Source organism: Neolamprologus multifasciatus, chromosome 9, assembly GCF_963576455.1.
Source record: "Neolamprologus multifasciatus chromosome 9, fNeoMul1.2, whole genome shotgun sequence".
Classification (NCBI taxonomy): Eukaryota; Metazoa; Chordata; class Actinopteri; order Cichliformes; family Cichlidae; genus Neolamprologus; species Neolamprologus multifasciatus.
In genome coordinates, this window is record NC_140447.1 from 22,269,427 (window position 1) to 22,282,311 (window position 12,885).

At 43.2% G+C, this 12,885-nt stretch overlaps 1 protein-coding gene across 5 annotated transcripts in view; it reads left to right on the forward strand.

The window, feature by feature from the left end:
• Nucleotides 1-12,885, forward strand: part of smarcd3b (SWI/SNF related BAF chromatin remodeling complex subunit D3b) — a 61,781-nt gene that overhangs the window by 11,257 nt on the left and 37,639 nt on the right. For 4 of the 5 annotated variants that reach the window (XM_085172213.1, XM_085172214.1, XM_085172216.1 and 1 more), the window contains exon 1: nucleotides 7,359-10,668. The exons of the other annotated variant lie outside the window; for it this stretch is intronic. In XM_085172213.1, the coding sequence (XP_085028339.1) occupies nucleotides 10,591-10,668 (78 nt within the window). In that variant the 5' untranslated portion in view covers nucleotides 7,359-10,590. Of the gene's footprint in view, nucleotides 1-7,358; nucleotides 10,669-12,885 lie in introns of those variants that run through there. 5 annotated transcript variants of the gene reach the window in all.

Genomic DNA, 12,885 nt, shown 5'->3' on the forward strand with positions numbered 1-12,885 from the left:
ATTTTAAAAACTTAGATCACAAAGTATGAGCTGAGAGCAACATTTTTTTTAGCTGCTGTAATTAATGAAATTAAGCTCATTTAAGTTAACAGATGTATCAGTGTCACAGCTCTGCCACTAAGACATGAGATTCTGATGGATTACAATTGAAATTGCATTTAATTCATGTGTAGACATGCATACGACAGTTTGTTTGTTTTTAACAGCATGAGAAAAAGTGAAGAATAAATATAAAAACATGATTCAAACATAGATTTTGTGCAAGGTTCATGTAATGTAAGATCATAAAGTAAAAATCAAATAAGCTCTCTTTTTTTGTATCATATTTTAATGCTTATGGAGGAAAAACCTAAACCTAAAGAATGCTAAAGAAAGAATATATATAAAAGTACATATTTATATTATTACTGCTTTTTCGTGTGTGTATTGAGGAGAGAACACCTGAGCCAGGCTACCAGTAAGCTCCTAGTTCGGCTTCATAGTCCAGAGAGGTATGCTATAAAGCCAGATTAATGGTTTAGCCAGCTGTGTCGAGCTTAAAGTAAGAGTTTTTCGTGACATGAAAGCGGCTTTCTTTTTACCTCGCTAAATCACCATGGTAACTTATGATGAACACATAACCTCAGGGTACGTTTCAAGTTTCAGGTAAAATCATCTGGAAGCGATTCATTTATTTCCAGCATGTTTGGAGCACAATATAATTTATTTGCTGGGCAAATATGTTTTATATCCGCAAGCCTTTTAACTGCTAGAACACAGAACACACACCAAGAATACCTGTTCAGTCAATAAAATAATTTCCCTTTGATCTGCTGACAAACTAATATATCATATCCCTGTCTCCTCTATCAGGCTATGGAACTGTAAGCTTTAATGTTTAAATGTATCCAGTTTAAAGTTTCAGAGCTTTAACGTGCAGCCATCATGTTAGAAACAAACAGCAACGTCGGGAGCGCACGCAGCCTTAAAATAATTAACTCAGATTTAAAATATTAATTGTTCTGTAGGCTAAATGACCAGATAGATTATTTTCTGCAGCATTAATGTCTTATTTGCAACAGTTTTGCATTTAACTTTTACATGTTTTATGCTGTTATATTCACCATTTTATCGTCATCATCCGATAGTACCTCTGATTGGAGGGGGTGGCACTCACGGGGATCGTTTTGTGGGGCAGAAAGATATGGATAATGCCTGAAATGCCCCATTTTTATGCGAGCACCCAAAAAGCAGAGAGCCTGGCTTAACAGAGAACGTTGCTAACCACCGTCGTGATACCCATTATCTCCTACTGTTAGCCATCTAACACAAAGAAAGCCTGGCTATTTTGAACTTGTGTTGTTCTTAAGGCTCACTTTGATTATCCTGCATCACCTGGAAACTGTCACAGTGACATGAGCCACAGTAGGCCATGTGGATTTGAAGGCACCAAAACACTGATTTAATCCTCCGAGAGGAACGTACAAGTTTCTGTAAAATATGACCCGGACTTCATCTTCACTCACACCGCAACAGTAAATCACCTAACCACCGAGGAGCTGTTTCTATGGATGACAAGGCCCAAAGTAACACGACTGTGTTAGCTGCTTTTATGTAACCGTACAGCACATCAGCCCCAGTGTGCGTCGTCTCGTGTGTCACCACCGCATTCGAGTCACAGAGCTAAACATTGATTTTTTTTTTTCTAAAAATAAAAACCCGTCAATCTTTTAAAACCCAGAAGGTCACTTACCACAAACTCCTAACCGTCCGAGTGAAAATAACTGATTATAATGTATTTCATTTCTCTTTCTTATTCTATTATTCTTATTATTCTATTTATTTTCAATATTCTGCTTCAGTTTATACAAGCTGAAGCGAAATATTAAATAGATTTATCAGTTTTTTACTTTGGTTATTACTGACATTGTTATTATTAAACATATCTACTCACTGTCTGTGGGGAAAAAGGATTTCCTTGAACTTTTTTTTATTATCATTCAACTATGAAAAAAATAATTACTAAAAGCTTAGGTTATGATTAAAGTTTGATTAATTTTCAGGCCTTGGAAATGACCTAAGAACAGCTTTAAGGTTTAAACAAATTTGTTGGTTTTTCAGAGATACAGTTCTATAGAGCTGTTTGATATAACGATATATATCGGATGACGATATAAAAACGTCTATCGTTTCATTTTACGCTATCGTTTGTTTCGTGGTGTCGCAAAATAAACTTTTTATGGCAATATTTTTTCATCGTTTTGATGGTCACTGTAGTGGCTATATTAATTTCTTAAAGTTCTCTCTTTCTCTTATATTTAATATAACCACACCACGGACGGACAAGCGCCTGTTTTTATGCGTTGTAGTTAGCAACAACAACGGTAACAGCATCGCTTGTTTATGTTCCACATAAACCTTTCACAATAAAGCTCAAGATCCTGTTGAGACTTTTCAAAATAAACTGAATCACGTGAAAGAGCAGATTATTTACGGATGAGGCCTTTACAACTTATGTCTAAAAATGTGTTGTTTCATGCATCGACTCCAGCTACATGACGCGCAGCTGGAAACACTTCCCGCAAGACGAGCTGCCCGAGATTCACAGAATTTACAGAAAATGTTACATTTGTGTGATTTATATCGTTATCAGGACAATAGAATTCTTATATCAGGATACAAGATTTTGGTCATATCGCACAGCCCTACTGTTCTATGAAAAAAGCATTTTCTGCTTCCTGATTTCTTGGGTTTTTTTTGCATATTTGTCACACTTACATGTTATAGATCATCAAAGTAATTTTAATATTAGACAAAGATTACCTGAGCACAATGCAGTCTCCAAATGATGATTGAATTTATGAATGGGAAAAAAGCTATGCAGCCCTACCTGGACCTATGTGAACAGGTAGTTATTAAATCATAAATTAACTTTGAATGATCAAGTTGTTTGGAAGGCTAAGTTCAGTTTCTCAGGCCTTATTACTGCCAGCACAGCTGAATCAAGAAATCACTTAAATATAACCTGTCTGACAAAGTGAAGCAGCTATTAGTCTGGATGTAGACCATCCAGTGAACCACAGTGAGAACCATTAAACACAAATGGAGTAATTTGGAACAGCAAGAAACCTTTCCAAAGGTGACCAGCCTACCAAAAGTCCTTCAATTACTGGAAGAGCTGTCAATATTAAGGGAACCATGAGTTCGTATCTCTGCCCGAAGTCCCGAAGGAGAATATCTGAACATCAGTTTGTGCCTCGAAGCTCAAGAGCACTCAAAGCACCCCAGTAAATCCACCTCTGATCGCTCAACAGACAAAACAAACTGAAGGTTTTGGAGTGGCCTGGTCAAAGTACAGCCTTAAATCTGACGTAGATGCTTTGGCACGACTTTAAACGGGCTGCTCGTGCTGGAAAAGCTTCTAATGTGGCTGAATTAAAACAGTACTGCAAAGACGAGTGGAACTAAATTCCTCCACAGCGATGTGAAAGACTCATTAACAGTTATCACAAATGCTTGACTGCAGTTCTCACTGCCAAGGGTGGAACAGCCGGTTATTAGGGTTTAGCAGGCAATTGCCTTTTCACAAATCAGACTTTTTTTGCACTGTATTCACATTAGATAATACTTTTTAATGAAGCTGGCTTAGAAATTAGAGCTGTATGTCTGCATATTGGAGGTACAAACTACCACTGAAGGAGTGGGTCCAGTTTTAAAGATGTGGCTCTGCTCTTCATCCATGATTTTGATCTCTGCCCTGCACGTAACGATCCTGCCCTCGTTCTGTCGTCTCCGTGTCCCGTCCAGCACGGGCGGAGTGGTGTTGAAAGATCAGGGCTAGCACTTAGCTTGGATGCAGAGAAGGAAAGAAGAGAAGCAGTGAGAGAGGGAGAGTTTGGAGTAGGGGGGGAATTATCCTGCCAGCTTTATTTTTCATCCTGTGGAATTTTATATGGGAGCTGGCGAGGTTTATTCATACTGAGCGGCTGTTTTTCACTGTATGCTTGTGTCAGAGCTGATCGTGCTGACCTCGCCGCTGACTAACACGAGCCGAAGTCTTCCCTCTCTCTCTAAAACTCGGCTTTCTTTTCAGTTTCACAGCTTAAGAACTGAAATGGTTCCTCTCGCGCTTCACCAGCTGCTGCTCCACTTTTGAAGTCGGTGAAGTCGCTTTCACCGGATTGGCTGTTAGCTCTAAACACAAGGCAGATTATCCCGTTGTCATGGCTACAGCAAACAGGAAATACCCCGAGGCAGGTAACGCCGCAGGCTCGTCCCAGTGTGGAGCTTGTCGCTTGCGGGGAAACTTGGCTCATTACTGTTGCGTCCTCTTCCCATCTGCTCCCACGGCGTCTCTTCAGCAGCCGAAGCATAAACGCTGTCTGGATAAAGATGCTTTGTCCCAAACAACCCCCGAAAGCCAAGGTCGACCCTAAACTTCTTATCTGCGGCTTCTAAGGTTCGGTGCTTAACATGCCTTAGTGGCAAAAAATATCCATGGGAACGCTGCTGCTTTGTGCCGACGTTTTTCACCTCACAGTGTATTGTGCCGAACTACTTTGATCACAAAAATATCAGCAGATGCTCCATTATTTTCAGCCGTCATGGGAGACTTTTCTCTCTTTCTCTGCAGGTTCCTGTTCATTACATATGCCGAGCTGCAAGGACTCGGTACCAAAACGTACTTCCCTTCTCTCTAATCCCCCCTTCAGCGAAGGTGCAGCGCTGCGAGCTTTTGTACAGTCCCTTTGATGGCGGCTGATGACTGTTGAGTGGCTTTCCGAGAGCTCTGGCCTTTAAGCGGCTTGAGCTGGGTTTTGTCTGCAGCTATTAAACTGAAGAAAGAGAGGAGAGGGGCCCAGTGGTGGGAGGGAGTGAGACTTTTCTTCGTGCCCGGTCCATATTCCCCCTAGTGCGCCCCATCTGTCTGTGGCAATAATGTTGACGAGGGCAGGTTCGTGGCTTCTGGTATGTAAACCTTGCCACTGGGAGCTGTACGTTATACCTCAGTGGCGGTGCCAATTTTACTCTTTGCTTTTTCTGCACATAGCAGCAAAATCGCCCCTTTTCTTTTCTGTATTTCTTTCTCTCGGCCTTTTGCTTCACATCATTGGTTAAATAGCGCAAAGAAATCAAGTATATGTAGCTTCGGTGAGCTTTTCTTACCTGTTATGAACTTCACGAAAGACAAAGAAAGAAAAATGTGACTACATTCATATCTAACCCACTTGTTCTGCGTTCAAACTTTTGTAGCCTTGATCATAAACACCCACAGCTGCCAACCTTTTCACACTGAGAGCCCTGACACGGTTTCCTGAATCACTCTGAGCGATGCTGTCCTGTATTTACATAAAACTATAAGCCATGTTAGTTCAGATATAGTTCAGGGAGATCCTTCTCTCTCTGTTTTCTTTCTTTGTCTCATTGGTTTAAAGTGGGTGAGACTGAGTTGAGAAAAGGTGACGTCACATGCTACACGTTTTAGCCGTCGGTGTAGCGAGAAAAAGCCGATGTTTTAGTATTTTATTATTTTTCTCTTACTAAAGGTGACCTGTTGTAGTTTTCATCTACTGTAACGGTGATGGATGCCTATAATAAGCTTATCCTGCATGACAGACTGAGGTCAGGGTGTGAGGAAGTGATAGGCCGCTCCTTAAGAAAGCTTGTTTCCACCACTGCAAATACACTTGTGAAAATTAAATCGTTCTCAGACGTCAGAATTAGTAAGACAGAATTTTATGTTAATACCTGAATTTTTGACTATAGATAGTTTTAGATTTTTCTTTTGAACGGGTGAAAACATAATAACAAAAACATGCCTCTGAACGCTCCATTTAAGACATTTGTTTTCTGCTCTTTGATCTGCGTGATGTCAGCTAGAGTGGATATTCCTAATATGCTGTGGCTGTAAGAGAAGAAGCCCCGCCCACTTGCTGTTTGCAAGGGTCAGCTAATCAGAAGGCATTTGGCTTAAAGAGGGGGAGGAGCTAAAAAAGCTTGTTTTTATATACTGAGGGCCTTAATCAAGACCCAGTATTCAATTCAGTTCAGTTTTTGTCTATAGCATTTGAATCACAACAACAGTCGCCTCAAAGCACTTATTATTGTAAGTTAAAGACAGTACAATAATACAGAGAAACCCCAACAATCAGACGACCCCTTATGAACAAGCACTTTGGCAACAGTGGGAAGGAAAAACTCCCTTTTAACAGGAAGACACCTCTAGCAGAACCAGGCTCAGGGCTATAAGATAACTCTTTTAATTCTGAATCATAGAAACTGCTCTAGTAGAGTCAAAAAATACATATATAAAGCTGGAAATTGCATCAATACACTAATGGCAACCTATTTTTTTTATCATCGCTAAGATGCTGTACAGTCATGTCACAAAGGAAGGTTTCACAGGCCTATTAAAGTTTTTCTGGATTTTTGGCCCACTCTTCTTTAAAACGCTCAATGTTTATTGAGTTTTGGGACATTCATTTCATTTCTTTTTTTCTTTTTTTATCAAGGTCTTTTTATTGAACAAAGAATTGCTTCCAACAACAATTACGGCAATATTAACAAACAGTCGTGCCCACCCACCCAGAACAGTGTAACTAAAACCCAGCCAGAGAGGAAAGAAGATATAAAATAAAAGAAAATTACAGATACAAAGTAAATAATAAAATAAATGAACAACAGCAAGGGAAAAAGAAAAAACAAAACAAAACAACAAAAAAAAAAACAACCACTCACACGCACATTAAGCGATAGTATCCGGACTTAATCTTTCAAAGTAAGTAAGAAAAGGTTGCCATGTGTCATAAAACCTCCGAACCGAACCTTTTACAGTGTAGCGGATCTTTTCCAGCTGAGTATAGTACATGACATCCTTAACCCATTGCCCATATACAGGTGGAAGTGGCTCTTTCTATTTCAATAATATCATTCTACGGGCCAAAAGAGTGTAAAATGCCAGAAGATCAGAGTGTGATTTGGAAAGACTGGCATCACAAGGCGTCACCCCAAAAATAGCTATAAACGGGCAGGGTGCAATTGGAACACCAAATATGTTGGACATGGTTTCAAATATGCTTTTCCAAAAGCTACCCAGTTTTGGACATGCCCAGTTTGGGGACATTCATTTCTGTTCCGCTCTCTTCAGGTCCCATCGGCACTTTTCAATCAGGTTGAGGTCTGGGCTTTGACTGGGTCGTTGCAGCACCTTGATTCTTTTCTGACTGTAGATTTGCTGCTGTGCTTGGGATCACTGTCCTGTTGTATGATCAAATTTGGGCTTTAGCTGTGGCAGAGACGGCCTCACATTTGACTCTCTTTAAAGTTTTCTAATTGTGCTGTTTTTGCAGTTACTCTGAGTATTGCGCAGTTTGACATACGGGTGATCAGTTAATAAAGTGGATTTGATTGACAGCACCTGGCTGCTGCTCACCCTATTAAAACCAGTTTTCCACAGCACTGCAGACTTCTGTAAAAACCTCTTTCAAACGGCTGCAGTTGGACAGAGCTGATTTTTATAAGTTGCCCTTAAGAAAAAACAAAAGCTTGTGCTTCGCTGAGCGATCCTTTCATGGTTTTCATTGCTTTTTTCTCATAACAGAAAATGTGGATTTACTACAACATGTTTTTTTTTTCTTTTCAACCCCACCTTATATTTTTACTGCTTCAAAAAAAAAACATAAACTGTTTTTCTGCTTATAATAAACCTCCTCGAAGGTTTTATGGTACGTGATAGTTAATCAGTTAGTATCTTTATCAACATAATAATTCATTAATCGTTGTTTGCCCCTTGTCCTGAGTCGTTTTTGTGGCAAATGTTTAAAGAGTTTATAAAGAGAAAGATGGGTAAATCGAACAACTTGGAAAGTTTTGTAAAAGCTTGCAGGGTTAAACACATCCTGTTTTATGCACCGAGAGAATTTTCTAATATTTTTCTTCTCCCAGGCCGTCTTTGAGGAGAACGTACTGCAGCACAGTGGTGCAGTTGGCTTTGCAGGAGCAGAAACAGGCCATTGTTGTTGCTTTCTGTTGCACTGTGTATACGGTGAGCTCTTTGATGCCCTCATGTGGCCGAATGAGGAAGTGAAGAATGATTAAAACCTCTGAAGAGATGCTTTGGGAATGAAATCCTCTTTTGGAAGCTGGCTCCAGACATTACAGATTATCAGAAAAGTTATTTTGCTCTCCCTAATGTCCCTTGATTGCCATCATTGGGTTTTTATCCTCAGTACAGCCAGACCCTAAATATGGAGCCCTCCTTCCCATTCAAACAGCCGGCTCCTCCCTGCCTGCTTGTTTGCTCCCCCTGTTGGGCATTAATAGCACTACTGTGGCTCCCTTACCCCCTGTAACTCTCCCCCCCCTGCTACACACTGGGACATTACCATTTGGTGAGACTGACTGGCTTTGGTGAGGGAGCTGATGGGGGGCCAGCAGGGGGTACTCCTGCGCTCGAGGCTTCCTTTCACATCGCCCGAGCTGCTAGATCTCTTTGTTATCGTTCAACGCCCACGTGTTGTTGCTGGAGAAACGGGAGATTGGCACAATCCCTGGATCTGCACGGATAAGCTCGGCGGGTTTGAGCTTTTGACCTTGCAGGAAATTGAGACGTACACCTCGTACGCCAGTGCGATTATTATATTTAAAGTCCACACAGGTAATTAAAGGTTAATCTGACGGGATGCGAGAATGCAAGTCGATTGATGCTGCTTTAAAAGGAAAAAATATATAATTCAAGGAAGGTTTTTGCTCCTCGAAACCTTCCCAGACTGAAATAATGGTTGCAGCAGTACACTCATCTCAGCAGCAGGTGTCACCACCAAGCTGTCAGCGGCTGATGCGAGGGCCAACATTTATCTGTCAATAACCCAGTAATCAGAAGCTTGAGGAAGTTCGAGGGGCATGTGTTTGAATTTATTTTTATTTCTTTAATGGATTGCTGCTGCTTAACTAACCCTCAGTAACAGTGGCTTTAAGTCACATAAGAGCTAATGCAGATGACTAAAACAGGCCTGGGTCCTGAGGCATGTTGCATCCTCGAGAAGGTCACGACCTCTGAGCTCCCACATTAACCAAAGAGTTTTTGCTCCTTTTTTTTAAAGAACGAGCTCGTCGCTTTACAGTGATGATTAGCCGGCACGTTGCGTGTTAATTGGCTGCTTGCATGCCGTTCAGCTCTTTTCAGCAGAACAGAGGAAAAGGAGGGTGACAGTTTGCCGTCCTTTGTCACAAAGCCAAGCCGCCTTTTTGAACATGCCCCACTTTGCCCCCTTTGTCAGTCAGATAACCTCATGAATATTTCACTCCTCTGATCTGACGGCCGAGTGAAGGGGAGTGTGAGAATGGGGGGGGGAGCTGAAGCTGACTTGAAAGACTCATAATCTTCAGCGTGGCGTGGTTTGCGTCAGAGTAATGACCTGTGTGGCGTTTTTGTGTGTGTGTGTGTCAGCGTGTCATGTTGAAATCAAAGCAGCCGTCTGTGTGTTACTCTTTCTCTCTGTGACCTTCAGTGGACAAATGCGTTGTCGCCTTCCCCTGCATTTTTTTGCTGAGGAAGCTTCAGAAAGCGACCTGGAAGAAATCACAACACAACCTTATTACACGTGCGGGGAGACACAGTCACCTTGCTGTGCAGGCCGGCCTTGTTTTGTTTGTTACAGCCTGAGCGTAGCCTCTGGCTACACCACTGGGTAAAAGGTAAAAGCTAATGAAGCGAGTTGAAGGAAACACTTGTAACCTGTGAATGCACCCTGACGAGGGCCGGCAGAGGGAGGCAGGAAATGAAGGTGCTCTTGACGTGGCCTTTTTCCCCTTTTGTGAAGTGGCTCCAGAGCCCGTTGGCTCGCTCAGAAATACTCAAGTGTGTCTTGAGTGGTCTTGCTTTGAGTTGAGGAAATGGCATCGACCTACTCCTATATTCATCACCAGCACGTCATATGTGGCAGTGCGCACATGTGGTAATGATATGCAAGCGTGGCCCCTTTAAGAGCCCAATGTCCTTTTTTGAGAATGAGCCCAGAGTCGGAGCTCTGCGTGTGCTGACCGTGGCCTCTCGGTTGGTCACCGGAGGGGAGGGGGGGGGGGGGGGCTGCAGCAGAGAAATGGCTAACTGAGTTTACCCCCCACCCCCCAAACGGCAGCCTGGCAGCACCGCATGCCCTTATCTACCATTGGAATGCAACAGCTGTGCGGGGGAGCGGCAGAGTGGGCTGGCTGAAACCCCCCTGCCAGACCCCCACACAGCTTCTCTCTCTCTCTCTCTCTTTCTCTCTCTCTCTCTCCCCCCTCCCCTCCACCTCCAAGCGACGTGCTGGGCTCCTGAAAGGCAGCTCAACTAAAAAGTGAGCTAGACACAGTGAGAGGCTGGCAGGGCTGCTGCACATTCAAAATAGAGGGAGAGGGAGGGAAGAGGGAGAGAGAGAGAGCTAGCGAGGCAGTGTGAGAGAGAGAGAGAGAGAGAAGGAGAGTCAGGGACAGGCAGTGCTGAAAAGGAGAGCACAAAGAGAAGGAAAGTGGAGCAGGGGAGGGGAACAGGAGGCTGGGTGAAGGGAGAGGGAAAGACAAAAGAAGGAGAGGGGAGACATAGCAGGGTGAACGGAGGGGACTGAGCAAATGGCTATGGAGGAGACGGCGGGGGGAGCCAGGAAAGCCACCAAGAGCAAACTGTTTGAGTTCCTGGTCCATGGAGTGGTGAGTGGCGCTGTCCGTCATTCCCGTGAAGGGAGCTGGGCTCTGGCATGCATCTGTGTGTGTGTGTGTGTGTCTGTGTGTGTGTGTGCGCATGAGTCGGTGCAGCAGCAGCAGCAGCGGCGGTCTGTGTGTGAGAGATAGCTGGGTAAAGCTGGCCATGTGAAGGTTATTTCCAGCCCCCTGGATCCCAGCCTGTGAGGAGATAGCTTGAGAGAGCGAGAAGTGGAGCAGCGTGGATGGATGGATGGGGCTGGAGCAGGAGGATGATGTGGAGAAGAGGGTTTCTTACCCCCCTAATAAAAAATAAATAAATAAAAAAAAAGGAGAGAGAGAGAGCGAGAGAAAAGAAATAGAAGCTCAGCAGCAGCAGTAGAAGCGAAAAGCAGCCAGCTCCCCCTTTGGCTAACAGAGGCGCTCACTGAGCATGCTTCCCTGGGAGTAACAGACAGAAAAAGGGGGGGAAATGACGAGTCCGCTCAAAACAGCGAAGCCGGAGCAGCCTTCCAGGCGGCGTGAAACAATTTGAACCTGTGAGGTCACGAGACAAACCGATGTAGTATCGTAGACGGAGCCGAGGCAGGCGGCCATGCCGGAAATGATGCGGGGGTACAATCAGCCCATTCATGCAAAAGCTAGCATGAAATGTCAAGTGAAGTGTTGCTCATGGTTTAGAGGTTAAGCAACTATTGCCATTAACCACACGCAGCACACAAAGTCTGCTTCAGTAGTGGTTTGTTTTGGTGAGGAGACGAATGCATTTCGAGGGTTGAGAGCGGTGAAAAAACAAATCTGCAAGCATCACTTTGTAGTTAGAACTTTGATTCGAGTGTAGATACAGTTTGTGCCAGTGACTCGACCTTTTAAATCCACCTGTCATCAATTCCTGTTCCAGTTAAGCAGCTAACACTGATGTATCTGTTGATATCGGCCTTTTAGGGGAATAAGGTAGCTTTTACAGATAGCGTTATCTGACCTTTATCTCGTTGTGCCGCATCCACCCTGCACTGAAGTGTTCAGAAATAGCGCAGCGAAGCGCTCAAAGACTTCCAAACAAAAGATTTCTGTGGTTTACTGACCCATAAGAGAAAAATAGCAACAATAAAAATGAATGAACCAAGAATTTCACAGGAAAACGACCGAACATGACTTCTCAAAGCATGAGGCATCGTTTTCTTATGAATTCAACTCATGTTGTGGTGATTCAAATCAGTAAATCATCAAACCGCCCATGTTACAATTGTGTTGTCCGCCTAATAGTATCAGCTTTTGTCATTTTTTTTCTCATACGGTCAACAGAAGACGACCGGAAACGAGGCGAAAGATTAGCTACAAACATGCGGCCAAACTCTAGCTGTGACATACACAAAAATAAAAATGACAGCAAAGAGAGAAAAAGAATCATTTTTAATCATCTCGCCATCTCTTACATTCCTCTCAGGACGTCACAACCCATAGTTTGCAGAGTGTCTAACTCTGGAGCTGCGTTGTGGTTTTAACTTCCTGAAAAAGATGAATTAAGCTTCACCTTTACTCAGATTCTGAAACGGGGCACAGCTTTTTAAGAAGGTGACAAGACTTTGCGATAGTTCATGCTCATCTCAAGAGTGTTTTTACATTTTCTAATCGTAATCTTTACGTTGTTGAGAAAGTGGAGAACTAACAGACTTTTCACTAAAGAAATCACACAAATTAGCCCGACTGTGGGTTGGAGAAACCTCAAAAGATGAAATGATGCTTGCCTTTTAATAGCTGTGCAGTTTAAGACTTGATAACTAGAGCATGAGTGAGGACCCAGGATTGCTTGAGGTGCACGCATGTGGAAAAGAGGTGACTGGGTCACTGTGATGCTACTCTGCTGCATGCGCTGCTGCTGGACGAACTCTGCATTGGCACCACTCCTTCCTTTAAACTCTTCCCTGTGGAGCACCCTGTGTGCCCTTCACGTGGGTCTAGTGTTACCTGGAGGCCTCTGGTGATTTGTAGTAAATGGGCCGGTTGTCTGTGATTTAAAAGTATTTAGATATTTGAGTCTTTTACTCGAGAAAAGCTTTAAAATGAACGTTTGGATTTTTAAGTGTGTGTTCAGTTAGGCTCTGTTCGTGGACCACAAGCAGACTTGAAACTCGTGTCACACCACTGACTGCTTGTCCACAGACGCAGGCACGTGTGGTGGGAAGCTGGACTGTGCGTCATGTCTGTAGGTAAAGTTGATCAGAA